Source organism: Parathielavia appendiculata (assembly GCF_033297405.1).
Source record: "Parathielavia appendiculata strain CBS 731.68 unplaced genomic scaffold N657scaffold_6, whole genome shotgun sequence".
Taxonomy (NCBI): Eukaryota; Fungi; Ascomycota; class Sordariomycetes; order Sordariales; family Chaetomiaceae; genus Parathielavia; species Parathielavia appendiculata.
The window spans coordinates 429,640-455,671 of NW_026944225.1; the positions used below are offsets into that span (position 1 = coordinate 429,640).

At 56.5% G+C, this 26,032-nt stretch overlaps 9 protein-coding genes across 9 annotated transcripts; 5 read left to right on the forward strand and 4 right to left on the reverse strand.

Moving 5' to 3' along the window:
* Positions 1-169: 169 nt before the first annotated feature.
* On the forward strand, positions 170-3,099 carry N657DRAFT_671713 (DNA repair helicase rad25). The gene has a single exon (XM_062795604.1). The coding sequence runs from the start codon at positions 384-386 to the stop codon at positions 2,967-2,969; it is 2,586 nt and encodes an 861-aa protein (XP_062647370.1). The 5' UTR covers positions 170-383; the 3' UTR covers positions 2,970-3,099.
* A 97-nt stretch (positions 3,100-3,196) lies between these two features.
* On the reverse strand, positions 3,197-6,895 carry N657DRAFT_645184 (potassium transport protein TRK1/TRK2). The gene is made up of 3 exons (XM_062792904.1): positions 6,309-6,895; positions 4,587-6,235; positions 3,197-4,534 (listed from the first exon to the last, which is right to left on the reverse strand). The coding sequence occupies exons 1-3, from the start codon at positions 6,403-6,405 to the stop codon at positions 3,605-3,607; spliced, it is 2,676 nt and encodes an 891-aa protein (XP_062647371.1). The 5' UTR covers positions 6,406-6,895; the 3' UTR covers positions 3,197-3,604.
* A 2,058-nt stretch (positions 6,896-8,953) lies between these two features.
* Positions 8,954-10,077, reverse strand: N657DRAFT_618492 (uncharacterized protein). The gene is made up of 2 exons (XM_062790545.1): positions 9,818-10,077; positions 8,954-9,763 (listed from the first exon to the last, which is right to left on the reverse strand). Exons 1-2 carry the CDS (start codon positions 9,966-9,968, stop codon positions 9,186-9,188), a joined length of 729 nt encoding a protein of 242 aa, XP_062647372.1. The 5' UTR covers positions 9,969-10,077; the 3' UTR covers positions 8,954-9,185.
* An 87-nt stretch (positions 10,078-10,164) lies between these two features.
* Positions 10,165-11,881, forward strand: N657DRAFT_618496 (uncharacterized protein). The gene is made up of 2 exons (XM_062790546.1): positions 10,165-10,369; positions 10,437-11,881. Exons 1-2 carry the CDS (start codon positions 10,249-10,251, stop codon positions 11,495-11,497), a joined length of 1,182 nt encoding a protein of 393 aa, XP_062647373.1. The 5' UTR covers positions 10,165-10,248; the 3' UTR covers positions 11,498-11,881.
* N657DRAFT_656000 (cysteine synthase) lies at positions 11,590-12,797 on the reverse strand (the record flags this gene model as incomplete). The annotated part of the gene is made up of 2 exons (XM_062794651.1): positions 11,590-12,587; positions 12,668-12,797. 2 exons carry the CDS (start codon positions 12,795-12,797, stop codon positions 11,590-11,592), a joined length of 1,128 nt encoding a protein of 375 aa, XP_062647374.1.
* A 322-nt stretch (positions 12,798-13,119) lies between these two features.
* N657DRAFT_618498 (uncharacterized protein) lies at positions 13,120-15,386 on the forward strand (the record flags this gene model as incomplete). Its single annotated transcript, XM_062790547.1, has 3 exons — positions 13,120-13,694; positions 13,806-14,946; positions 15,004-15,386. Exons 1-3 carry the CDS (start codon positions 13,269-13,271, stop codon positions 15,384-15,386), a joined length of 1,950 nt encoding a protein of 649 aa, XP_062647375.1. The 5' UTR covers positions 13,120-13,268.
* A 209-nt stretch (positions 15,387-15,595) lies between these two features.
* On the reverse strand, positions 15,596-16,891 carry N657DRAFT_572366 (uncharacterized protein; the record flags this gene model as incomplete). Its single annotated transcript, XM_062788886.1, has 2 exons — positions 15,596-16,777; positions 16,835-16,891. The coding sequence occupies 2 exons, from the start codon at positions 16,889-16,891 to the stop codon at positions 15,596-15,598; spliced, it is 1,239 nt and encodes a 412-aa protein (XP_062647376.1).
* A 529-nt stretch (positions 16,892-17,420) lies between these two features.
* On the forward strand, positions 17,421-18,169 carry N657DRAFT_633852 (uncharacterized protein; the record flags this gene model as incomplete). The annotated part of the gene is made up of 3 exons (XM_062791240.1): positions 17,421-17,564; positions 17,615-17,968; positions 18,029-18,169. 3 exons carry the CDS (start codon positions 17,421-17,423, stop codon positions 18,167-18,169), a joined length of 639 nt encoding a protein of 212 aa, XP_062647377.1.
* Positions 18,170-18,721: 552 nt separating this feature from the next.
* On the forward strand, positions 18,722-25,184 carry N657DRAFT_633853 (uncharacterized protein; the record flags this gene model as incomplete). Its single annotated transcript, XM_062791241.1, has 16 exons — positions 18,722-18,840; positions 19,125-19,710; positions 19,787-19,912; positions 20,205-20,441; positions 20,489-21,030; positions 21,093-21,226; positions 21,432-21,588; positions 21,627-21,719; positions 21,878-22,248; positions 22,306-22,321; positions 22,376-22,601; positions 22,667-22,975; positions 23,040-23,342; positions 23,418-23,645; positions 23,693-24,160; positions 24,261-25,184. The coding sequence occupies 16 exons, from the start codon at positions 18,722-18,724 to the stop codon at positions 25,182-25,184; spliced, it is 4,839 nt and encodes a 1,612-aa protein (XP_062647378.1).
* Positions 25,185-26,032: the final 848 nt, after the last annotated feature.

Sequence of the window (26,032 nt, forward strand, 5' to 3'; positions counted from 1 at the left end):
TCCCGCCCGTGCGGATCTGGCGGGGTAGGCAGATTTTAGTGGGACGCTATCCCGACTATTTGCGGCTAGCACACAATTAGTAATACCAGCTCAGACCGGGAGGCAAGGCTGCAGCCCAGCTAGTGGGGCCGTGGGCTTGTGTCCTTGGAACAAAGGCTCATCCATCAGCTGTAACTTCAACGGCCACCTCCCTCCTCGTTTCACCTCCCATTCACCTCCCATTCACCTCCCATTCACCTCCCATTCACCTCCGCCTGTCGTCACTACGCGAGGCCGCCATCTTCAGTCGTGCCGATTGCGAGTATATCGGTTTAAGGGTTGTTCTCGACTTGAACAAGCAGATTGAAGAGCTCGCGGGTTTCCGGGTTCGCGGCGTAGCGACCATGCCTCCAAAGCGAAAGGCGCCAGGCGGGCAGGCAAATGCAGCCAAGGCAGGGCGTGTCTCGGCCATGTCGACGCCAGGCCCGGCGACGCCCCGTAGCCTCGACAGCTCAGTCATGTCGGAAGCCGACGAGGATTTCGACGAAGACGTGTCTGAGGCCCAGAGGGAACGCGAGGCGATGCTGTCCAAGGAGGCCGATGAGTTTGTGAATAAGTTCACTATCGGCTCCAGGCGCATGCAGGGTCAGACGGACGACAAGGAGGTTAGGCGCTTCGATTCGGCCACGCCCTTCTTCAGGAAGCGGGACTTCTCCCACCTTCCGCTCAAGCCCGATCACCAAAACCGCCCGCTGTGGATAGACCCATACGAATGCACAGTCGTTCTCGAGCGCTTTCATCCGCTGGCCGAGCAGGCGACCGACTTTCTCATCACCATCGCTGAGCCAAAGTCGCGTCCCACGTTTTTGCACGAGTATGCCCTGACGCCGCACAGCCTATATGCCGCAGTGTCGGTGGGGCTGCGGCCGAAGGACATCATCAACACGCTAGAGCGCTTCCTCAAGACTGCGCTGCCTGACATGGTGCGCACCAAGATTGAGGAATATACGAGGAGTTTCGGCAAGGTGAAGTTAGTGCTCAAGCACAACAAATATTACGTAGAAACCATGGACGCCCAAGTGCTGCAGACCCTCCTTAAGGACGAGGAGATCGGCAAGCTACGCGTCCACGGGTCCGACAAGGTCACCACCAGTCATGCCCCGACCCTCGGCGGTCTTGTCATCCCGGGGACGCAGAACGCAGCCGGCGTCCACCAGGCCAATCTGAAGCAGGCCGGAATGAAGCCCGGTGAAGCAGCCGATGCCTCCAACGAGGCCGACCTCTTTACCGCTTTAAATGAGGAAGATGATGACGACGATAAAGAGGCAGTCCATGCCTTTGAGATATCGGATGCTGACGTCGAGGCGGTCCAAAAGCGCTGTCTCGACATTGGCTATCCCATACTGGAAGAGTATGATTTTAGGAATGACGACGTAAACCCGAATCTCGAGATTGACCTTCGTCCCAACACCCAGATCCGCCCGTACCAGGAGAAAAGCCTTAGCAAGATGTTCGGTAACGGCCGCGCCAAGAGTGGCATCATTGTCCTGCCCTGCGGCGCGGGCAAAACGCTCGTCGGTATCACGGCCGCATGCACCATCAAGAAGGGGGTCATCGTCTTGTGTACCAGCTCCATGTCGGTTGTGCAATGGCGTCAGGAATTCCTCAAGTGGTCCAACATCAATCCCGACGACATCGCCATCTTCACGGCCGAGAGCAAGAACAAGTTCTCCGGCAGTACCGGTATTATCGTTACCACGTACTCCATGGTCACCAACAGCCGCGAGCGCTCCCACGACTCCAAGAAGATGATGGACTTTCTGCGAGGGCGTGAATGGGGTCTGATGCTCCTCGACGAGGTGCACGTCGTCCCGGCCGATATGTTCAGGCGGGTCATTTCCTCCATCAAGTCGCACTCCAAGCTCGGGCTCACGGCCACGCTTCTGAGAGAAGACGACAAGATCAACCATCTCAATTTCCTCATCGGGCCCAAACTGTACGAGGCCAATTGGATGGAGCTCTCCCAGCAAGGGCACATCGCCAAAGTCCAGTGCGCTGAGGTCTGGTGCCCCATGCCGACCGAGTTTTACGACGAGTACCTGCGGGCCAACTCACGCATGAAGCGGACCCTCTACGCCATGAACCCGCGCAAGTTCCAGGCCTGCCAGTACCTCATCAACTACCACGAAGCCCGCGGGGACAAGATCATCGTCTTCTCGGATGAGCTCTATTCGCTCAAGCAATACGCCCTCAAACTCAAAAAGGTCTTCATCTACGGCGGCACCTCCCAGGCCGAACGGATGCAAGTCCTCGAGAACTTCCAACACAACCCCGAGGTCAACACCCTATTCCTCTCCAAGATCGGCGACACGTCGCTCGATTTACCGGAAGCGACCTGCCTCATCCAGATCTCGTCCCACTTCGGCTCCCGCCGCCAGGAAGCCCAGCGCCTGGGCCGCATCCTCCGCGCCAAGCGCCGCAACGACGAAGGTTTCAACGCCTTCTTCTACTCGTTGGTGTCAAAGGACACGCAGGAGATGTACTACTCGTCCAAGCGCCAGGCTTTTCTGGTGGACCAGGGCTACGCCTTCAAGGTCATCACGCAGCTCGCCAACCTCGAGAAGACGCCCGACCTGGCGTTCGGCACCCCCCAGGAGTGCCGCGAGCTGCTGCAGCGCACGCTGGTGGATAACGAGCGCGGCGCCGAGGACGATGTCGAGACGGATGACCTGTTTGGTAAGGTATCCCGCCGAGCGGGCGGGAATGGCGGTGGTGGAAGGAAGGGTAACGGGGTGAGGCGCACGGCGGGTATGCTGAGCGAGCTGGCTGGCGGGCAGGATATGGCCTATATCGAGCAGAACAAGGCTGCCAATAAGGCGCTCAAGGCCGCTGCGGGCCGGAAGAAGGGCGGTGCAGGGCCTGGGGAGCAGAGCAAGTTCTTCAAGGGCATACAGAGGGAGAAGGAGAAGAGCAGGGCGCGTGCTGGCTAGCGGCAATAGGCGCTGCTGCCTTTATTTACTCTTTTTTCTCCCTTTACCGGGGTTTTATAGATTCGCCAGGCGCCCTGATCACGAGCAATGACGTGAAGCGAGCTCGACAATTGGGTATAGAAATTGAACCAATATTCCTTCACTCAGTTCCCGCGTATCCGACGCTACCTGTAGACATCGGCATTGCAAAACGATGTTTGGCTGTTCCCATCAGCGACGAGCACCGTGCGTGTTTTTACCCAAATTATGTGGAACTAAGGTGAGTATATATGCCTGCTCTCCGAGAGCATCTGATTTGTATGTACAAGTGCCGACGCAAACCAAGCCGCAAGCTTGCGTGTTAGGTTCCGTCTATGTCCATATGAAATCCCGGTCTCCGTGCGCGCCAAGGTCCATGACCGCGCAGCCACGACACACCCCCAAAATGCCCGACTCTCTGATTTCCGTGATCCGTTCCAGAATGGAATGTCTATGTTTCCGATATCTATAAACTCCGTTCCCATCTCCAAATTGCCCCCCTGTTGCCGAGGTGTAATCCCTCTGCTGCAACTCAGACTGCCACAACGCCATACCCGAAAATCCAAAGATCTATCCCTTTGAAAAAAAGTCATCCGAGAAACGCCGCGATCCAACGCTCATTCCCCACCCCCGGCTGCAGTACGGGGCCTGTGCGAGAAGATTGGAGTATCTAGCCTCCGTGACACCCCTGGCTCCGTCCTCCGTGAGCTGACGCGGGTGGCGTACGGCTCACCCAGCTCGTCGACGGCGGGCTCGGTCGATCTCCTGCGGATTCCGGGCACGAGCGGTTCGGGGGGCACGTAGGGCCCAGGGTGCAGTAGGGAGGTCAGGATGTTGCCGTGATCGCCGCCAGTGCTCTTGTGCCGGCCGACGCTGGACCCGCGCGGCCCACCAGTCGCTGCCGAGGTATGCGACGGCAGCCTCCCCATCCTGGCATCTGCGTCCGCCGCTTCCGTAGCATTGAGTGCTTCGCTGGGAAGGAGAATGGCGCGATCCAATCCGTAAGGAAGACCACGGTGTCTGCCACGGATCATCATGGCGATGAGGACCAACTTCCCGACGACGGAGAACTGGGAGCAGAGCGATGCGTTGACAGTGGGGTAACCGAGACTCATCCCGACTGTGCCGTAGGCGCTGACAACCTCGAAGAGGACAGCAAACATGGTGAAATCGTTGGCCGCGAGCTTGGGCCCTTCTACAATGGTGATGATAAAAAACCCGATGACAATGTACCACAAGTCGAAAGAGAGCTGCCGCCGCAAATGTGCTCCGACGTAGGACAGGTCGCTCTGACCCGCTCGCTCCTCGATCTCGTTCCCACCGTAGATGCCCAGTGACTTCTCTTCGTACACGTTTGTGCGACGGACGGAGATGGCAATCGGGAAAACCGAAATGTACATCATGACCATGTACGAGAACTGAACGGCGGGGTGGAGCATGGCGATGTTGACGCAAGAAAAGCCGGCGGTCCTTGTGGCAACTGCTTCAAAGAGGCCGTTCAAGACCTTGAGGCCGGCGGGCAAATCGACGACCGGTTGGGTATTCAGCTATGGAGAATTAGCAGGACAATCAAAACTTGGGATCAGTGCCGATACTTACATCAAGCACGATGAAGAGCAAGACGTCAAGACCATTCAGGATAACGAGAAGCCAGAAGAGCCACCAGGTGGCACCAGAGGGGAACAGCAAGGTGAAGCAGCGGCGGGGGTGGTCCAGCAGGAACCTCAGCTCTTCATAGAGGCCTGTGCCGACCGGGACGATGTGTGACATGACCCAAATGATGAACCGGAGCATGACTGGGAAGCCTGTGTTACCAATGATAACCAAGAAGATCATCAACAAGAGCGGCCATGTAGCCGTATTGAATGAGTTCATGCTGTCAGGCGTGAGCGTGAAGCCCAAGTCCATAAAGGCCGAGCTCGCGGTAAAGAAAGCCCACCATGTCCTGCTCATGCCGGCCTTGTCAACAATCTGGCCGTAGGGTTCGACGTTCAAGATCCACGGTGCCAGCCCAACGACGCCGAGAGCAGAGTAGATCCAGAAGTAGCCTATCAGGATGAGAGCCAGCGTCTTCAAAGACCTGTACTCAATACCTCCGAGCTCTTCTCTCTGTTCTTCTGTCAGGTCCGGGAAAGCAGAGTTTCGGCCAATAGTCGGCTCCCAGCTGAGGTATGGCGTGCCATCAATCTTGTCCCTTGAGAAAGCTGTCCGCATGTTCGAGAATGATTGCCGCCTTTTGCCCTTCGAAACACTGCTGCCCGGTTCATCCGATTTGCTGTGAAGCTTCCTGTTCGTCTTGCGCAAGAACTGAGGCCTCCGGAGCTTCAGGAACGAGAAGGTGTGGGCAGCGGCCTTAGCGTCCTCGACAAAGTCCTCTGAGGCGGATTGCTGCAGCTTCCGGCGGTCAGGCTCTTCAATCGTGATAGCCTGTTGACGGTTATCGGCTGCGCTCGCCTGGAACTCTCCGTCAAAATTGGTGGAGAAGGTCCTGGCTCGCGGGGACGCCGCTTCGGGCTCCTCATCATCACCAGCCACTACGCGCTTCGGAAGCACGCCCCGTTCGACATCTCGGGGGTGAGGGATCCGCAGCACCTCGTCATCCCCTTTCCGCTGCCGCTCAAGAATAGCGATGTGCTCCTGGTCGGATCGTGCCTGCGGGAGCTTGAGAACATCCTCGCCCAAGCCGTCGCTTTTCGTGACGGTGCGAGCGAACTTGATTTCAGGCCTGCGTGGTTCCGGAGCCTCATCAGCACCATCGCTCCCAGACGAGTTTGAGACCTGGCGCTTGGGATCAATGTGCTCGCCGTCCGATGGCGGCAGATTGTCCTCCAGAAGCATGCCGTCATTTGTGATGCGCGACCTGGCCCCATTCAGCATCACGGTGATTTTGCGGCCATTCACGCCTGTCTCGGCATCCGCATTGTCAAGTCTCGCCCTGGTCTTGGTCTTGGAGATGGTGCCCCTCATTTGGCGAGCTTGGTGGACGATATGCCGGAAGCGCTTCTCAAACCAGTAAAGGCGTAGAAAGACGACAAACGAGTGGATGGTTATCGGGTTTGTCATCAGTGGCCACAAGTAAAGGATGATCTGCTGGAACGTGTTGAGCTGATTGATGTCGATGGGGTTCAAGCCTGCCTGGGTGCTGGCACCGCTGGCAAAGAATAGAGCATCGATATAATCTAGGTTCCCTTTGCCAGCGCCATAGACAAGAACGGATCCAAGAATTGCCAGACCAACGATATAGAAGTCTATTACGAAGAGTTAGACCCAATCTAGATAAGATAACTATAGGCAGTGATCCGCCCGATACCCGATACTCACAGTGGGCAGAGATGAAGTTGAAATGCGGATTCTTGGAGATGAAAGCCGGCTTAAGAGCCATGAAGTAGCCAATGAGCATGTCCTTGAGCCCGTCCATGGTGACCAGTTATGAGAATATACGGCTAAGTATCCTCTGTAACCAGCGAGGATGGTGGGACAGGACCGCAATCTTGAATGGGAGCCAATTGATTGTCGGTTGTTTCGGGGAGGCCTCCGATAGCAAGCGGAAATGCAAACCGCCTGCAAAGAGCAGGAATCAAAGAAGTTTGCGGCACGGTGAGGACATGGTTGTGGATAACCGTCGGAGAGTGCAGAGGTCGGACGAGGATGAGGGCGTGGGAATGGGTGAGATATCCAAACTTCCAAAGATGATCAAAGAGATGGATGGTCCGCTGCAGTTGCCGAGGAGATATCCCTTAGTGAGCGGCCAACCAGGGTTCCAAAGTTGGTTGCGTGATCCGAAATCAGGTGTTGATAAGGGTGCATTCGGCAATGCGATGCTGTGTAAAGCAGTTGGCGAGGCACGTCCGGGATGATGCTGCAGGTGGTACGAATCGAGAATGCTCGAGGCGATGCCAGGGTCAGACGACGGCCGACCTCTTTGATGCGCTCAATTCACTGAGCCAAGGAAAGTGGGAGGCCAAGAACGGCAAGGCGTCAGTGATGGCTGCGCCAAGAAAAGTGGCCGCAGGGTTGGCGAAAATCGAAGCGAAAAATGCGGGCCAGAACACCACGCCCTTGTTCAATTGATTTTGCTCTCTCAGCGTTTTCTGGAAAGCACGTGGGGCTCATGGACAACATTTGAGGATGACCAGGAAACAGCCGCGGTTGTATCCGTAGCCGTTTTGCAGAAGGGCATGCGAGGATTGCGACACCGCTTTTCTGCACGAGACATTCCCCAATGACGCACGCGAAAGATCAATATCTGACTGATATACGCCAAGATACAGGAGACTGTCTTCCTTTCACAAATCTTCGATGTGGCACAACGGCGCTAAACTAATGTACATATATGAACATGTACACTAATGCACAGAACCATCCCCACGGATCTGGGGCCCAATGTAACTGTCATATTGCTTGCTTACACATAGAGCCCAAAATGCTGAGTTGACGCTTCGAGACCAATTCAACCATTATCAGAGTTCCCAGAGGCTATGAAGGTGTCACAGCCGTGTTACACAACAGTCATTCAGGTGCAATACCACCCCTTCCTTCTTTTCTGTTGCAGCAGTACTAGAACAGGGGCCCCGGAGCAGCCAACCTAAAATCCGTCGATGAACTGGACGTTGCAGTGCAAAGCAAGCAGGGATGGAGGAATGCCGACGATCACAGCCAACCAACAACCGCCAAGGCCGAGTTTAAACAGTAGCGTCGCCCAGAGCTGCGGAATTGCCAGTTTGTTGTTGGGATGATCTTAAGTCATCTCACATCTCACCACAACATCATCAATCATCATCCCCAGGCATTGCACAAAACATCGCCAGTGGACGGTCTAGAGTGTTTTGTGCCCATGAACTGGGAAGGACAGGGAAAATTTTGGGCCGGAGAACCAGTGACAAGCATCGCCTTTGCACGCCGTTAGGTTGTCCACAGGCATGGCACAAGCCGGTGCTGCTACGGGCACCAAACGGCAAAGGATCAAAGAGATCATCCTCCGAATTCTTAACCCGTGTGAATGTCACTATCAGCTCTAGTTCCGTTCCAACCATCTGTCTCATCAAGGCCCTTGGACCTGCATATTGAGCCTCTATCCTTTGATGATCCGGAGCCCCAAGACACTGGTTCTGATGGCTACGTAGGCTCCGGCGTCATACCCTCATGGGCGAGACATTGAAAGCACTGAGATGGCCTGCCGATTCCTAGTTCCTAGCCATGTTGCGACAAATGTGTGCTTCGGTGTGCGTTGACTGTGGCAAAGCAGATATGCCATGACTGCAACATCACGTGCAGTTTGATAACGCCATTCTCGGTGATGATACAGCCGCAATCTCCAGCAGCGCACCAGATGATGTTAGGATATGGTGAGCTGATCACGGCCAATTTTTGAGGACGACGGCAGTCCCAGCCCAGCCAATACAATAAATAAACCTACCTTATGCTCCTCAGTATCATCGCATTCCCTTCCGATTGAGAATTCGAGTCGTCCGAACCGAGCCGTTCTCCTAGCCCCTCCGGTTTCTGGCACCCATACTGACTTTGTCAACACGCCCGAGGCGTTGCTGCGGTGTCGAAATTCGGATGCGCAGAAGGCGTGTCAGCCGAATTGAGGACAGGGTACGGGCAATGGCGATGGCTAAGTTGGGTTGCTGGTCATACTTTTGAGTTTGCGAGCGTTGTCCATGGGCTGAGGTGGATTGTATGGAAGAGATTCAGGTTTGACCAGGTGGCTAGAGGGTGACGATCTGCAGGCAGACCTTCTCCATAGTTCATAGAGGCGCGATCAATGACATCTTTCTTGGTGCCCGAGGTGGTCGCGGAGGAGGACTTCTGGGTCATATACCCGTGCCTTACAAGAAGGGGTCCATGGTTGGAATGGTTCGAGAAGAAACTCAAGCTTGCTTTGGCGTTCGGAGGGATGGTCCTGAGCTCAAGTCAATATAGATCACACAGGAAGAGTTGGAACTCAGAATTCGGCAGATGTTGTGGTTTCTCCGTATCATAACCCGTCTTCTCGTCACATTTGAAAGGCATGATAACACCTACTGACATGGTGCATAGACGAGAGAAACGTTGAGGGGATCTTCACATCACATCCCCTAGCTGCGATCCCAGACCTTGGTTAGATTCCATCTATACATGGTATACACGTGTACACGGTAAACCCTCCTCTTGCCCAACGCCATCGCCTTCCCACGCCTTCCCCTATCAGCCACCCTATTTCTTCTTCGCACCCGCCGTGCCCTTCGCCCCCTTCGCCCCCTTCGCCGCCGTTGCCGCCGCCGCCGGCTTGCCGCTCGAGAAGACCTTCCTCGACCGTTTCCAGGCAAACACCAAATCCTCCACACTACCCATGTCGTGCTTGGGCTTGCGCATGTACGTGAGGCGGGCCCGGCGCGCGCGCTTGGGCCGCCGCTTGACAATTTCGATGCCGGCCACGTTCTTGTTGTAGATCTTGAACCACATCTCGACGCCGACCTTGCCCAGGTGGTTGCGCAGCAGGATGGCCGTATCGATGCCGCGCCGTCGGATCGACAGGCACACGCCCGCAAACGGCTCGCCGCCGCGCCGGTGCGTCACCATCAGCACGTCGCCCACCTTCGCCGCCTCGCGTGTCTTGGCAAAGAGCGCCGTGCGCGCGCCCGTCGGGTCCATCTTTTTGATCTGGGCTTCGTGCAGCGACTGCAGCACGTTGACGGGCGGTGGGGTGAGCGCCTTCTTGCCGGCGACGGTGGTGCTTGGGTAGACGGCGAAGGCGCTGCGGAGGGTTTTTGTTTTGCGGTCGGTGAGCGGGACTGTCGGGGGTTAGTCAAGCCTCTTTCGGCCGGTTTGTGAGGAGGGGCAAGTACAGAAGTTGTGTCCTAGTAGTGGTCGTGGTGATGCAGTGGTCTGAGCTGCCTCGGTCGCCATATGTCGAGAGATTATTCTATGTTGTCGTGCCCGGCGTAGGCTGGCCTTGAGGCAGCTCAAGGGCCGCCTTGCCAGCGGTGTGGTGCTCATCGTGTAACGGTCGAGGTTGGCTTGCGGTTGCTGGCGAGCAGCGCAACGTTTCTCGCTCGCTATGGACGTTCGAGTTCGACATGCGACCTGGAGCGAATGGCTGGCTGCAATTGGCTGTGGTGGGTCTGGCATGGACTTGGGGCACACTAAAATGTCCGCCCGACCAACCAGATGCCGTTGCCGAATTTCGTACATCGGAATTTCATGGGGGTAGCGCGTGTACTGAGGAGCGAGCAGTCGCACTTCAACACCAACGACGGGAACTCTTTTGCCCGTAGTCATGTTCCTCGCGACAGCACCACCAAGTGCCCTGCGGGCCAGCGGAGGCAGGATATGGCTTCCCATAAGCAGTGGCGCTGCTCCATGGCACAGGTGGTTCTCCACATCTCCAACACATCGAGGTACGTCGGCCTGCGAGTAGACTTCGTTCAGGTTTTGCAAAATACTAACGTACAGTGCTCGACACAGCCAAACACATCATAACATTTGGCGAGACCTCATCTCCCGAACTTTCTAGACTTCTCGACAGCTTCCGCCATTACATCGTCCTCCCGACGTACTTGGCCGGAGAGCAGCGCAAGAAGATCTACAATCCCAAGCTGAAGGACATCCTCCAGAACGACCCAGTCACGATGGAAATCGACGGCGTGGCCTACAAATTCCGCTACATCAACAGGGTCACTGAACTTCCCAACACCCGCAAGATAGTCACGCAAGCCGTGAATGCCATGACAACCTCGAAGGACTTCCAGAACATCCCTCCCCTCCTCGAAGGTTGCGAGCGGGCAAATCGCACCCTGGGCACGCCCATCCGGAGTTCGATGATTAGGAGGGCCGCCATGCACAGGTCTCTACACATCATAATGGACTGTGTCAAAGCCGTGAAGCGGACCGGCTTCAAGCTCGACCACTCCGAACTCATCAACGAGCTGCTCATCTGGCTTCAGCTGCCAGCAGTTCAAAGCGGCTGGGACGAGGCCAAGACGAAGGTGGCCCTCAAGCAAGTCCAGCTGGTCCTGAATCTGATCGAGAGCGACGAGAACCACTTGCCTCGCAAGGAATCCCAAGGCGCCTTCCCCTTCTACCGGGACCCCCAGGTCTTGGCTGCCAGGCTGCACATGGCCGCCGCGCGGGCTGTCCACCACCAGGGAGGCAAGGATGTGGACGGCAAGGTGACCAAGTACGCCCAGGAGCTGGTTGCGCTGTGGCCCGAAGGCGCCGGGTTACTCGACCTCCAGCCTGATGAGTCGTACAGGGACAAAGAAAAGATGTCGTACCTGATCGAAAGGAACCATTATTTGTGGTATGCGTCGCCCGTGCTAAACGGCTTGACACTGGCGGCGCAGGTGGTGGACCCCGGCTTAGCCATGCAACTGCAGAACCGGGCCGACAGTGTGGAGACCGAGGTCAAGGCTGCTCTCGCTTCGGAGAAGAGGAAGCCCGGGGGGAGAGGGGAGATGATCTACAATTCACTCTTCAACCCTCAAGCAAACGAAGAGGAGCTGGCAGCCGCCGAGGAGACAGCATGAGCGGCCTAAGGGCACTTGAAGACGTTTTGTAGTGGGCTGAATCCTATGTACATGTATATCTCTATGTATTGTATCAAAATGCGCGGCGCGGGCTATGGCAGGACAATGTACTTCTGCAGATGCTCGGGGATGGCCGATAACAGGTTCTTGGTCTCGAGCCACTTCCTCGAGAACAACCTGTCTGCATACCGGTACGCGCCATCCGCGAGAATCGTCACGACCGTGTGCCCTTTGCCCAGCTTCTCCGCCACTTCCTTGGCCGCTACCACATTGAGCGCCGAGCTGGCGCCCAAGTACAACCCCTCCTCGTCCAAACACCTGTACACCATCTCGATGCTCTTCTCGTCGCTGATATGCAGCGACCCATCCAACAGTTCCAGATCCGGCTTCAGATTGTCCGTGATCCTTCCCTGCCCAATCCCTTCGGTAATGCTCGATCCGCTCCTCTCAATCAGCTTGCCCCCGGAGCTGATATACGAGTGCAGCACGCTCCCCGGCGGGTCCGCCAGGAAACTCTTGACCTTGTCCCCAGACACCTCCTTCAGATACCGCGTTATCCCCGCCAACGTCCCCGCGGTGCCGGTGGAACAGGTAAACGCGTCCACCTTCCCGCCCGTCTGGTGCCATATCTCGGGGCCGGTCGTCTCAATGTGCGCCCGGCGATTCGCCGTGTTGTCGAACTGGTTCGTCCACACGGCATTATCCAATCGCTCGGCATGCCGCCGGGCCTGGTGGTTGTAGTTTTGTGGGTTGTCGAAGGCGACAGCGGGTACGGGGTACACCTCGGCGCCCAGGAGCCGCAGCAGATCAATCTTGCCCTGCGACTGTGTGTCGGGCATGTAGATGACCAGCTTGTAGCCCTTACTGCGGCACACGTGGGCCAGCCCGATGCCCGTGTTGCCCGCCGTGCCCTCGACGACGGTGCCGCCGGGCCGGAGCAAGCCGCGCTCCTCGGCGTCACGCACGACGTAGAGCGCTGCGCGGTCCTTGACGGAACCGCCGGGGTTGGTAAACTCGGCCTTGCCGAGGATCTCGCAGCCTGTCTGTTCCGAGAGGTGGTTCAGGCGGATGAGCGGGGTGTTGCCGATGGCTGGAGCAAGTTAAGTTGTGTTAGACTTGTCTTCTTTTTGAGCGTGAGTGTGTATACGCGGATGGGTATTGGTCACTTGCCTCCTGTTAGCCCTCTGGCGATCCCCTGCGCCTTGGACACGGCGATGAGGTGCTGCGTGGGCTCGGCGGCGGCTGCCACTGCCAGGCGCTTTGCGCTTGTCGCGAAACTGCGTGCGCCGTGGCGGAACATGGTGAACGGGAGGTCGTGCACTGCTCGGTCGAGGGAGGACTCTGGTTTGTCACTCGGCGGATTGATCAGGTTCTCGACCGGCTCCTCCGGAACAGACGTTGCAACAACAAATTCCCGGCGCCGACGGCGTTGTGAAGGGACGGAAGCCGGGGAAGTGGGGCCTTGCATACTCAACCGATGGCGCAATCGAGCGCTAATCCACCCTGGAGGGTACTGTACCTGTGTACATTGCAGGGGCCATAAGTGAGACCCACAACGTTGTATGGTCCCGGTCTAGCTTGCCGCCGGCATCCTCGAACGAGCCCCTGCCACGCGACGGTCCCATCACGTTTTTCGGACGTTTCTGTCAGAGCGTGTCGACGTTAGCCTTGGCATCGATTCATCACCACCACCAGCTCATCACAATTTGACTAGCAGACAAATGTGTGTTCGACCGTTTTAAAGTTCAAACTGTCTCTAAGCCGGCCCGCCATGGCAAGCGACGCAGAAGAGAGGAAATCATCTCCTCTCGATGACTTGTCCGACATTGAGAGCACGAGCAGCACCGACGACGCAGGGCAACCACAGACGGTGGAATGGCTCGTCACATCCCGCGCGAAACGGGCTACAGCCGGAAACCGTATGAAGGCGATGCTCGCAAACGAGGAGCTGGCCGCCGAAGACTCGGACCTCGAACTGCTGTTCGCCGAAGACGAGAACGATGCAGGGTTCAGCGACGAGGAGCAGGATGACGCATCCGACGTGCAGATGGACTCGTCATCCGACGACGAGGACAATAATGATAATGCCGACGACCTGGAAGGGGAAAGAGAGCTGGAGCGCCAGGCGCGAGAGAAACGCAACGTCGAGCGTAAGCGGAAAGCCCAGGAGGCCATCCCAGCGAGATTCCGGAAGAAGGTTCGCATCGAGCAACCTGCTGCTCGCCCACCGCGGCCGAAGAAGAAATCAGAGAGGTCCAGCTGGCTTCCGTCACCGGCTGACATGCCCACGCGAGCCTCGGAGCGCCAGACCACCAGGATCAGCAAGCAGCAGCTTCATCAAAAGATGGTCTCGGATGAACTCAGACGGAGGAAACAGCTTGAGAGGATGGAGAAGAAAGCAAAGCTGCTCGAAGCCATGAAGAAGCCGCCAATGACCCAGGCCGAGCGTCTGGCGGAGGCCGCCCTGGTCGAGAAGCGGAACGCCAAGAGCTTAAACCGGTGGGAGGAGGCTGAGAAACAGAGGGAGGAAGAGCGCTTGAAGAAGATTGCCGCCTTGAATAACCGCAAACTCGACGGACCGGTGGTTACATTCTGGAGCGGCATTCAAGAGCTCCAGGAGGGACAGGGCAAGCACGTTGGGAACCTTGTGTCCATGGAGGAGAAAGCGCCACGGAAGAAGAGACAGTCCGCTGCGGCTGCACTGGCGGCTAAGGAAGCCGGAGCCGGAACATCGACGCCGACTAGCCCGGTGGAAACGCCTAAAGCGAAGACGCTCGAAGCACCAGACGTCAAGAGCGAGCAGATTGATGGTCCTGCGCCGCCAAGTATGAAGCCAATTCTGCCATTGTTTGTTCCTGATGATCCTAATCAGGGGCCGGCGCCGGCAACAACCCCGCCAGCGCCAGGACCCGCGCCAATGGCTCCGCCTCCAATACCCCCGCCGCCAGACACCAGATTGAGTAGCTCAGGAGTGCTGGCCGCTCCTATTCTTGCTCCACCAGCCGGCGTATCACCTCCCATGCTTGGGGGGCAAATGCTCATGCTGGGACTTCCGGCAGGAGCCAAGCCCTTCCTCGCGGCGCCGAATACTTCACATACGCCTTCGCCCCTTTCAATGCCCCCGTCCACGCCGTCTGATACCGCTTCTCCTGCGCCTGCGACGACCGTCCCGCCACTGGCGATGTCTACCCCTAAACCCAAGATCATAGTCCCTCCTCCTCCCTTGCCATCAACTCCCGCCACCACACTTCATACATCACAACCAAAACAACCGCCATCCGCGGGACCCCTTGACACACCGCAAGATGCACCTCCTTCCGCTGAGCCGGCCCGAGAAGGGAAGGTGACGCGCAGCTGCATCATCCTACAGAACTTTGACGACCAGGCCATCAAGGACAAACAGGTGCAGACACAGATCCTATTCGGCAGGAAGATGAACAAGTTGGCGAGTAAGTGTCCCGCTGCCCATGATACAAAGTAGCGTCTCGATGCTGACCCTGGCGTAGAACCCGCTCATCCGCCCCTCTGCGTCATCACCAACCACCCGGCCAAGTACAGAGATCCCAAGACGGGTCTGCCGTACTCCAACAGCTATGCCTACCGCGAGATCCAGCGTGTGTACCGCGGCGACTACAAGTGGAGTAGCCTGCTGGGCGCGTGGGTTGGGCGTGGCGATTATGCGGCGCGGGGAGTGCCGGAGTCGTTCCTGGATCCGTCCAAGGTGTCGAAGCCTGCCGAGCCGGTCCTGGCCCCCATCGAAGGGGCCGCGGAAATGAAGGTGGAGGATAGTCCAGAGAAGGCTGCGGATGAGCCAAGGCTGGAACCGATCGAGGGGGTGCAGGGAGCAGAAATGGCTGGGCCGCCTGCATTCCCGGTCGCGAGTGGTTAACCGTGTGCCAGATGGAAAACGTCCCGCGAACAAGCCGGGGACCGCTGAGGCGGATAATCTCGTCAACCCATGACCTCCCATACTTTACAACCTCATCTGATGGTATCATGGACAAGACCAAACCAAACACCGGTGCCACCCAATCGTGTCCCAAGTTCTCCAGCCCAACACCAACTGCCAGTACCACAAAACACATCATATACAAAACATCACGACTCGTCCATCCTCTCCCCCTCCTCTTCAACCCTTCCAAGCAAGCCAACAACCCTCTCCAAACTCTCCACTTCCCCCTTCGCCAACCTCCTGCCCCCACCATCCCATTCCCCGTCCCTGACTTCCCCATTCTGCCCCAGCTCCAGCCCGCGCACGTTCTCGAGGTGCCTCTTGGTCGCCGTCTCGACATACTCCAGCCGCTCCCTCCGCCAGCTCTTCTTCTTCCCCTTCCCGTCCACCTCATCCTCCTCCTGCTTCGCGACATCTTCGTCGTCTTCCCCGGGCAAGGAGGCCAAGCTGGGCATGGCATTGCGCAACGCCCTGGACAAATCTCGAAGGGCCTGGAGTTGGGATAAGGAGAAGGCAGTTGTTGTGGTGAGTGGGGTTGTCGCGTCGCCGTCTGTGAGGTGGCCTTTGGAGTGCAGGAATTGGAAGGGGGGTTTTTGTTGAATTTGTTTTTGTTCTTGTTGCTGGGGGTCTTCTTGCTGCTGTGGTTGTTGATGTTGGTTTCTTTGTTGTTCAGCCGTAGTAGTAGTGGTGACAGGCTCGGTCTTGACAGTTCCTGCCACCCGGCCGCCCACCAGCCGCCGCATCTCGCCCAATAGCGCTGCGTTGCGCGCCCGCTCGGCGACCAGCATGCTGTGCAGGCGTTGGCTCGCTTGCAGCCGGCGGCGCAGGTGGTTAATGCCCTCCGCGCTAAGCCGGTCATCCTCCTCCACTCCCTCTTCCTCCTGTCCGTCGCCGCCGGCCGCGGCTGTTCCTCCGTCTTGTTGTTGGCCTCCGGAATTTGGTATCCTGTTTGCAGCTGGAAAGACGAGCCCGTCGTAGTGCCCCAACCGCAGCCACTCCATCTCGCCCGGGCGCAGGCAGAGGATGTTGCGCATGACGTAGATCTCGAAGCGGTCAAAGTTCTTGTCAATGCTCGCCCAGAGGAGGGTTTCGAGCTGGTGCGTCCCCGTCTCAATCTCCTCGCGGTGTCGCCGCCGGTAGGTCTCCTCTTCGTCCTCGATCCCGCCAGCTCCGGCATTTTGCTGTTGGTGATGTTGGCGGGGGGCGTGCTTTGACGATGGGCGGAAACCGAGAGACACAGGTGGGGCATTCAATAGCCCCTGCTCAATCGAGTGCAGGGCGCGTTCGGCGAGGAAGTTAATTGAGTTGATTATCTCGTCGAGGAGGCTCTGCGAACGGTACATGTCAGTAACAGGATGGGTTTCGGGACAAAACTGTGGACGTACAACTGGTGGGTAGCCAAAGTGCTCAGTCAAGAGCTCTGTATCTGATCTTGAAGCCATCGTCCCCAGTTTTACCCTTTTTTCTCCTCCTATCTCAGTGGGGTGGAATGGGTAATGGGTGTTTAAAGAGATCAAGATCCGCTTGATCAGGTTCGCAAATCCGGCCCGTGAGACGCGTGCGGGCGCGTTGGGAAATGACAGCTGATCATGAATACAAGGGTTAGGGTCTAGCCCCGTTTGTCGCTCTGGCCCTCGAGGACGAGTAGGGCATATTTAGCACGTCGGAGCCTCAAAAGGTGCCCTCTCAGCCTCATGGCTCAGAGTTCTGCGCAGCCGCCACTGCCGCTGCGTTCCTCGGGCTGAATATTTTCTTATAAATCTGCAAGATGCTCGCCCAATGTCGTCCCGTCGTGGGAGGCACCGCATCTGAGCTCGCAAATGACAGTCATCGCAAAAGTGCCCCATCCCGTCCATCCAACCGACAACGGTGAATTCGTTGGAGTGTTGTCAGCGCCAATCATACTTAGTTCAGAGGTCGCCTGAGCAAGACGAGTCGAGAAGCGGGACCCCATTTCCCCCAGGTCTCTCAATGGAGACTCCGACAGAACGCAATGCACGGCAGCACGTAGAGAAGATCCGCCGGGACACCCTGGGCGGAGTCATGCCGGCACACGTTCCGAGATGCTGCTTGAGAGTTGGCTCGAAATTTGATGACACTATCCGACTCATACGGGTGAGAATAGTCCTGGCTAATACTGCTCCGTGCGCAGTTTATCCAGCCAGCTCTACGCAAAGTCGACGCACTTTCTGCTGGAAATCATCCAGAATGCGGACGACAACAATTACAACTGCCCAACGCCAACACTGCGCTTTTCCTACCGACCTGGGAGCCTCCGGATTGATTGCAACGAAGCTGGCTTTACCGAGGAGAAGGTCGAAGCTATCTGCGCCATCAACCGGAGCACCAAGTCAGGCAAGACGTCGTATGGCGAACATATCGGCGAGAAGGGGATCGGCTTCAAATCCGTTTTTAGGGTAGCCGATGTGGTATGGATCTCGTCTGGCGCATTCCGGTTCAAGCTGGATAAAACCAGCGCATTCCGGTTCAAGCTTGATAAAACCAAGCGCCTAGGCATCGTGACCCCAATTTGGGCCAACTTCCCCGAAGAGACTCTACCAGAATGGACCTCCATGTAGCTTCAGCTGACCAGAGGCGCCGAGGGCGAGGTCCTCATGCACGAGCTTCTCAGTTTCGACGTCAACCTGCTCATATTCCTCAGGAGGATCCAAGAAATCAGTATCTGCGTTGTTGGTCAGGATGACGAAGCCAGGGAGTAGCGGATCCGAAAGACAGAGAACAGGGAGGGCGCAGACCAAGTAGTCGTTCTGGAAACCGGCGAGAGCACGCTGCGGTATCTCATCAGAACTCACGTCAAAGACCTTCCGAAGGAAAGGAGGCGCCCAGGCTGGACCCAGACAAAAGTCCTACTTGCCTTCCCGACAACTGAGTTTTTCGAAGAGCCACGCCCCAGAACGTCTATGCCTTCCTCCCCATCAGGAACTACGGCTTGAAGGTAGATATTGGAAAATCTGTGCCCAAGAGCCTGGTCGCTGATTTCTCGACAGTTTCTTGTTCAGGGAGACTTCCTTCTCACAGCCAGCCGTGAGGACATTGAAAGCACCCTACCTTGGAACCACCGGATCCGTGGAGCTCTCGCAGAGGCATTTCTGCAATCGGTCGATCACTTCAACAAGGGCGCCTTAAAATATAGCTAGCCTTATTATCTGCCATCCACCTCAACCGCTGCGTCCACCTTTCTGGAGACGGCAGTCGCATCAATCGTAGCGCAACTCAGAGACCGTCGCGTATTGGAGTCTTGTGCCGGCAACATGGTGAAGGCTTCATCTCTGAAATACGTGCCAAGTAACGCGTTTGCGGATGAAGAGGGGCATACCCTTTACGTTGGGGCCGCTCACAGAGCCGGCTACCTCGCACTGCAATACCCTGCGTGGGCTATCGATGCAATCAGTTCCATTGGCGTTCGGCATTTTTCTCCGCAAGAATTCTTAACGGATCTCAAGTCAATGATTGCAGGAACCCTTCTTCTTTCAAGATAAGCCAGCCGCGTGGCATTCGCAGCTGGCCAAAGCCCTACTCAAACTTACTACAGACGCGAAATTTTTGTCGATGCTCAGGGTGATCGATCTGGTTCCCTTAAACGACGGCAACTGGACAGCGGTCAGGGGCCAGGAGATTTTTTTCTCAAAAAACGACGTCTCTGGGAGTTCCCAGCGGCATCAAGTTGCTCATCGTGCATTCGGCCGCAGAGTCCGATCTTTCTCGACACGCCTTGTTTGCAACTCTCGGCGTCAAGAACTGCGAAGCAAGCGAAATATGCCGGCTGATCTTGAAAGCACACGAGCTCCCAGAACTTGACCCCAAGACGCTGACCGTAGATCAGCTCGTTTCCCACGCTGCATTTCTGTACAAGGCTTTGTGGCAGCCGCCCAAGACCGCCAATCTATGGTGCGCGACGACGGTGAAAGACGAGCACTGCTTAGGCAGGAGTCTGTACATTCCCGGTGCTGCCGAGGCACACCTGGCAGCCGCCAATGTCTTTGCCCACCTTCAACGACGCTTCCCCGTCGTACATGGCGGTTACCTGAAAGCATTTCCCTCGGACTCGAACTGGCCCGGTTGGCTAGTCAAGAATCTTGGCCTCTCGATGGCCCCACGCATGATCATGCCACAGATAGACACCAAGCCACAGCCGGTAAAGGTGCTGGAAAACAAGGGGGTTGCGGCGGATGCTAAGCCTCAGCCACCGCAGACTTCGGGGCCTCAGGAGAAGCAGCCGGATAGGGCGGGCACTGAGTTCGTTTCCCACACGGGTTCGCCCCCGCAACTGAACGAGGGCCCCCCTTTTCGGTTTCGACTTTGACGCTTTCTTGAAGGAAGATGCGAGCGCCGGTATTCCTGACGCAACCCCGAACGGCCAAGTCGATCCCCGTCTCCTGGACCTGAACGTGCTGGCGAACCCGGCAAATGCGCCAGCTGACACCATGTCCGACCTCGATCGAGTCTGCGGCATGAAGCTCCCAAACGGAATTCCTTGCAAGCGCTCACTGACTTGCAAGTCACATTCCCAGGGTGCTAAACGGGCAGTGAAGGGCCGGTCTGCCCCATTCAATGTGTTACGTGCTGAATATGAAGCACGTAACAAATTTGCGGCAAGACGACGACTGGCCGGAGCGGGTATGGAGCGCTCCCAAAACATATATCGACGGTGTTTTATTTGGCAAGTGAAGCTAACGAGAGCTGAAACATCAGAAACAACACAGGTTGTTAATGACCCCGGACCCTCCAAATCAGAGGCGTAGACCGATCCTTCATCGTGGCCCACGTCACGTAACCCTCCTCCGCGATCGAGGTCTTCAAGTTCATCTCCGATATGCTCGGCCCAAGGCAAGCTCGTTGATGAACGTGGACTCTGCCAAACAGCGGCCTTGCTTGGCTCCTCATCACGGTCCTCAAGTCTATCTCGTCCGCGGTCACAAACCCCAAGTCCACCTCCTATGCGGTCAGCAGAGGTATAAGTCCTGGACAAAGGTAAGCCAGATCAGCTTCCCCAAGCTTCGAGCAGAAACTTAATATAGGATACAGGCACCAACGCCCAAGACACCGTTGCCGGCCTTTCACCGCCGGCAAATGCTGGTAATGTCTCGGCGATATTCAATCTGTCAGAGGAGTTCACTTTCATGTTTCAGGAATGCCATTCGTCCGACATTCTTCAACTCTTGCGAGACAACTGGAAGTACTATGCTCAGTGGGTTGACGGGCCTCACATGAAATGGCAGGATGCCGACTTCCTCGTGTTGAGTGACCGACTAAAGAAGGACATAGGAGCCCGCCTGGTTATGACTGCCAAAGGTGCTCTTCCCCTGCAGGACACCGTTCTGCCGATGATAGATCCGGATCTTGACCAAGGACATCTCATACCCGCACTGGAAATCGAGGATCCGCTGCACCCGGAGTGGGCGCTGTTGAGCTCCTTTGGCGTTCTTCTGAGACCCGATATCCATTACTATCTGCGCTGTCTGTTCGCGATATCAGAAGCGGCCGATCCCAACGTTGACGACGTTGCCTACGTCTATAAACAGATTGAGAACAGATACAACGGGAACGAAGGGCTTATTAGGTACGTCTCGCACCATGCATACAATGTTGCTGGTTACAAACGCCTTAACCTCGGAAGTATAGCGTGGCATTCTGGGAGAGAGACATCGTCCTGATACCGAGGCATTCACGATCAAGAGTGCCGGCAACATCGGTGGCCTGGACGAACATGCGAAATTGCGTGTCAAGAAACATCAACGTCGACACCGAGTATCCCAGTAGCGGATATCCTTTCCGATGCTTGAGATGTCCTGGGGGAGATCCCGTGACGGAACTCAACGCGAGTGCGGCCATGATCACCCGTTCCAGCAAGCTTCGAGCTATATCTGGTTTCCTCCGCGCACTGAGCGAGGCACTCAAAGCTGTCAGCGGCACCAAAGCTGCTCAATTGCTGAGACCTTCGGGACTAATCGATTTTCCCAGTTACTTACGGCGCTGGACAGCGGGAATATGACGCTCTCTTGAGCCTGCGCGACAACAGCTGGTTCATTACTGATCGGCCACTTATCCACGAGAGCATGCACAGCAAGCTACCCTTGCTAGCTTTGCCCGTCGAAGATCTGCCGGCGTTGGAAGATTTGTCTCGCCTCTTGAGACTCGACGCTCGTACCCTATCAGGACAAGTGACGAGCCAGACGCAACCCAGGGGTCGAATATCGACAGATTGGCAGTACACAGCTTCATTCAGGCGAGGTCCCAATTCATCAGAGCGTCAGTGCCCTCACCTTTTTCACCTCGAGCAACCGACAATATCCATTGTAAGCACACATACTACCCACGAACGTCCGTTGAGACCCAATTGGTCACGGCTATTGTTGTCTTTCATGAGCCTGGCCTCATACTTCGTCTACTAATTTCCCACCCTCCAGGTTGATTCCCAATTCCCGCCCCGACAAAGCCGCAGTTGCTCACCAGATCAGCCAGATGCGCATTAGCATCGCGGCAGAGACAACACTCACCTTTGTCCTGAGCTTGCCCCACAAGGATATATTCGGCCGCCCCGTTTGTGGTCAGATAGCACAAAGCACTACCGGGCACTTCCTCGACGTGATTATGACACAGGACTGTGCCGCTGCTGACTCCCCGCCTTATGAGCTCGTAACGTGCATAGCCGACCTTTGCGGCATCAAGGATCCGAGACATTCCCCGCTGCTGTTCACGGCGTTGAGCAACTCCAGCTTGCGAAGCATATCCTCCACGTTCATTCAGCAGGGCATCCGGCTTGAGGGACTCGTGCTTGGTAGGTCCGGCATATAACCTTGCCCTTATCGCAGCACAAGCTAAATTGCGGCGGCAGATGAATCCGGAGATAGGTATCTCAGCCGCCAGGGAGATTTACTTCGCATACCTTCCCCTCTTTACGGTAGTCGAAAGACGTTGGGGAGATGGTCCAGGGGTTCGTCCACAGCAGTGCGCTTCCGCTCCTTCCGGGGACTGAACATGGCCGGGCGCGGGGACGATCGACGCATACCGATGGTGGAATTCATGCGAGCAGATGGCTCAGGTTTCGGAGCTGCCCAACTTCGCCGCCTACGTTACGAGCCGTCTGCGATAGCCGGGTGGGAAGAAGTTCAATTCCTAGGCGAGCTCATGGTGCGCCCATGCCCTCTTTTCATTGCCGTATAGGATTGTTACAGCTAACGAACAAATGGTGATAGATCTCCAGGATGCTGCAAGCTCATCTGGGTCCGGACTACGATCCTGAGACGCACTGGACGAGCAGGTTCCGCAGTCGATGCGGCCATAGACTCTTCTCTGGCGTGGTGCATGAGATTTGTGCTGCCTTCACCATAGATGAGGTAAAGATCGTGGATAAGATGACTGCGTTTCTGATCGAGCACGGACGCTCCGGGAATCCCGGTTGGAAGGAGAAACTGAGAGCAACCCAGCCAGTCTATCACATCGATGTAGCTGTGAGCGCCGGTGGCAGCTCATCTTTCGTCATCACTTCGTCTCAGGTGGAAAGGGTTGGTGTCTGGCAATCTCCGCCACTTGGAACGGTTGCTAATCAACACACACCGGTGTCTCTAGATGCGGCAGCTGAGGATGCCGGAACATGCAGGGCGGTCGCTGAGGGGCATCCTTGTGCTGGCTCGAGTCAGCGACGTGTATTCCGCTGACCTGTTGTCCGTCGACCTCTTCATCGATCCCGGGTCACTGTTCCATTCCAACATTTTATCACTTGAGTCCAACTGGGTTCTGCAGGCAGCCCTTCAAGAGACCGATCGGGGATCTGCGAAAAGGCGTCGCAGGATGGACGCCCAATTTGCAAAATGGGCGGTGCCAACAACCGCCCAAACGCACGCAAGCGGCCTTGCCACCTCAAACGTGACAGTGAGTCGAGAAGCGTACATTTACAAGGCCCTGCGTCCGGGAAGTATCCGGTTGCTATATCTTATTCCTGGGGAGGGTGACGACGTGCTGCAAGGGGTCGTCTTGCATGTTCAGAACGACTCAGATGCAAGGTATCGCGCATTGTCGTACGTGTGGGGACCGGACCGGCGAACGCACGAGCTTATAACACCAGACGGCGCCATCCCCATCACTTCCTCCCTTGACAGAGCCTTGCGGCGCTACGAGACGGGCAGGAAGCAGCAATGTTCTGGGTGGATGCAATATACATCAACCAGCAGGACAGTAAGGAGAAAGCACATCAGATCCGACTGCTTCCAGATATTTTCCAGTTGGCAGCATCCACGTACGCCTTTCTCGACGAATGCGAAGGGAGCAACGCGGCTATTGAGATGCTCATGCAAGTACGTGCCATATCAGCAATGTTCGACAAACGCTCTAAGCGCCGAGCTCACGCCGCTCCCGAAGCAGACGACGACCACGACGACAGCAGTGGCACAGATTCAGAGTACGAATCAGAAGGGTCCAGACCACCGCGAATCAACCACCCCACAACACTCTCAGACCATGACTGGCCAGCCGAGTTGCCCAGGGTCCCTCCGTCGTGGTGGGACCGACCCGGGCCGCCCCTGTCCGATCCGGTCTGTGACTCAGTCCGCTCGTTTTTTGCGGGCGCATGGTTCCGCAGAGCATGGGTCATCCAAGAGACGGTGGCGTTCTCGAGCCTGCGCATCGTCTGCGGGAAGTGGCTGGTCGACTGGACCGACCTACATATGGCGATGGAGACAGTCGACCGCGAGGTCCAGCTCGCCTATGACGGCGACTCATCCCTGCGCTCGAGCTGGCTGCCCTTTCTTGCGCTCGCGGCGCTGCCGCTGGCCATTGCTCCTCCTGCTCGAGAACTTCCGGCATGCTGAGTCAACGCTCCGCCGCGACCGTCTTTTCGCGCTGCTGGGGCTGGCGTCGGATGGCAACGAGACCGAGTTCGAGCCTGACTATGACGCCCCGTTGGAATCCATCGTTCTGCGCTTCGCTCGGGTCTTTGTTCGTCAGGGCAAGGGGGTGCAACTGCTCTACCGGGCAGCCGGCCTGAACAGCCAAGCCCACGATCGGTTCCCGTCGTGGATGCCAAACTGGACCGCCCAGCGGCCAGGAGGCCTCCACGAACTGTACGAGAGCGGCAACCTGTTTCCGTCTTGCGGGGTTCACCAGGCAAGAATCAAGTACGTTCCCGATACGGATGAGCTAGTTGCCGAAGGTTACAGCATGGATGCTATCAAGGCTGTCAGTACCTCATCTAACGTGCCAGGTGGATGGCGGGAATACTTCAAGGAGGTGGACGCCATGGTTGACTCTGCGGTCCTGCGGCTTACCCGAGAATCGCGCGAGGATCTCAAATGGAAAGTGCCAATCGCGTGTGCGCCGTATCCTAAGCTGGCGACAGCCGAAGGTCTGGACTTGCGGTTGTCATATCAGGCTTTGCGTAAGCTTGTCGACAAGGATCAGCAGGAGTTTCGACCCGGAGATGCCTGCTTGCTTGACAAGAAGAGCGCGGGCTACGTCTCTGTGCTGCAGGACACGCTGTATGGATGGAAGTTTATTGTTACGGAGGGAGGACATGTTGGCGATGTCCCAAACGGGGCTCAGGCCGGCGACGTTATTGCCGTGCTGAAAGGTGCACGAGTCCCGTTTGCGCTGCGGAAGAGTTCAGCAAGGCCCGAGCTTTTCGTCTCGTTGGAGAGTGTTATGTCCATGGCATCATGCATGGTGAAGGATTGTTATTACCAGGGGTTGCTGAGGTTGAATACCGTCTACACTGATTAAAGCCTGCCAAGTCTATCGTCGAGGTAGGTAATATGCGAACCCAGTATTAACTCCATTTCTCCACCAACTGAACGCAGCTTGCCCAGCATTGATTCCCATCCCAGACAACCCGTCTTGATTTTCGGGCTCCGGTAGAGTGGTACCTCGCGCCCTCCGTGCTGCTACGCCTACCCCAGGGCCAGTGTTGCGAGACCGATCAGGGGGGTACCACGAACCTCTCCGAATCCAATTGCCCTGCAACCCGTTACCGTCCAGTGGCGCAGCTTTCGACTTTGGGCCCCGATGGACCACGTCCTCAGGGACTGTGTCTGATTATGCCGGCTCACTGTTTGAGTGGCTATCATCTAGAGCACCTTGGTCACTTGCGAGGCCTACCGGTATACGCAAGATACCAAGGTAGACACATAAACCTTGCACACGATGGAACTATGAGGTGTTATAAAACAATCCGACACTTCTTGTAGACCTGTACTCCTTAGGCTGAAATCCTACTACCTCATATCCAATCAACTGAGTCTAGTGTTTCACCCAGAAGCTGCAGTTGACACCGCAGCCCGTTTCCCTTGCCATGCTCGCTCCGTCCTGTACCTGTCCCTCCTCTCATCCAAAAACCTTCCTCAAAGCTGACCTCCTTGTCAACCACCTGTCCTTTTACTCCAGCCTCCTCTTTCTTTCACAGTATCGCCTTAGCCCTATTATCCAGCTACTCTTCCCCGCGAACCCTCCTTCGACAAGACCATCGCGGGACAAAGCGAAGTAAAAAAGAAACAAAGCATCCAAAAAGGGGCAAACATGATACATGTGAAAAAGGTGCTATTACAAGGAGCGAACAAGGTTGAACCAAAACC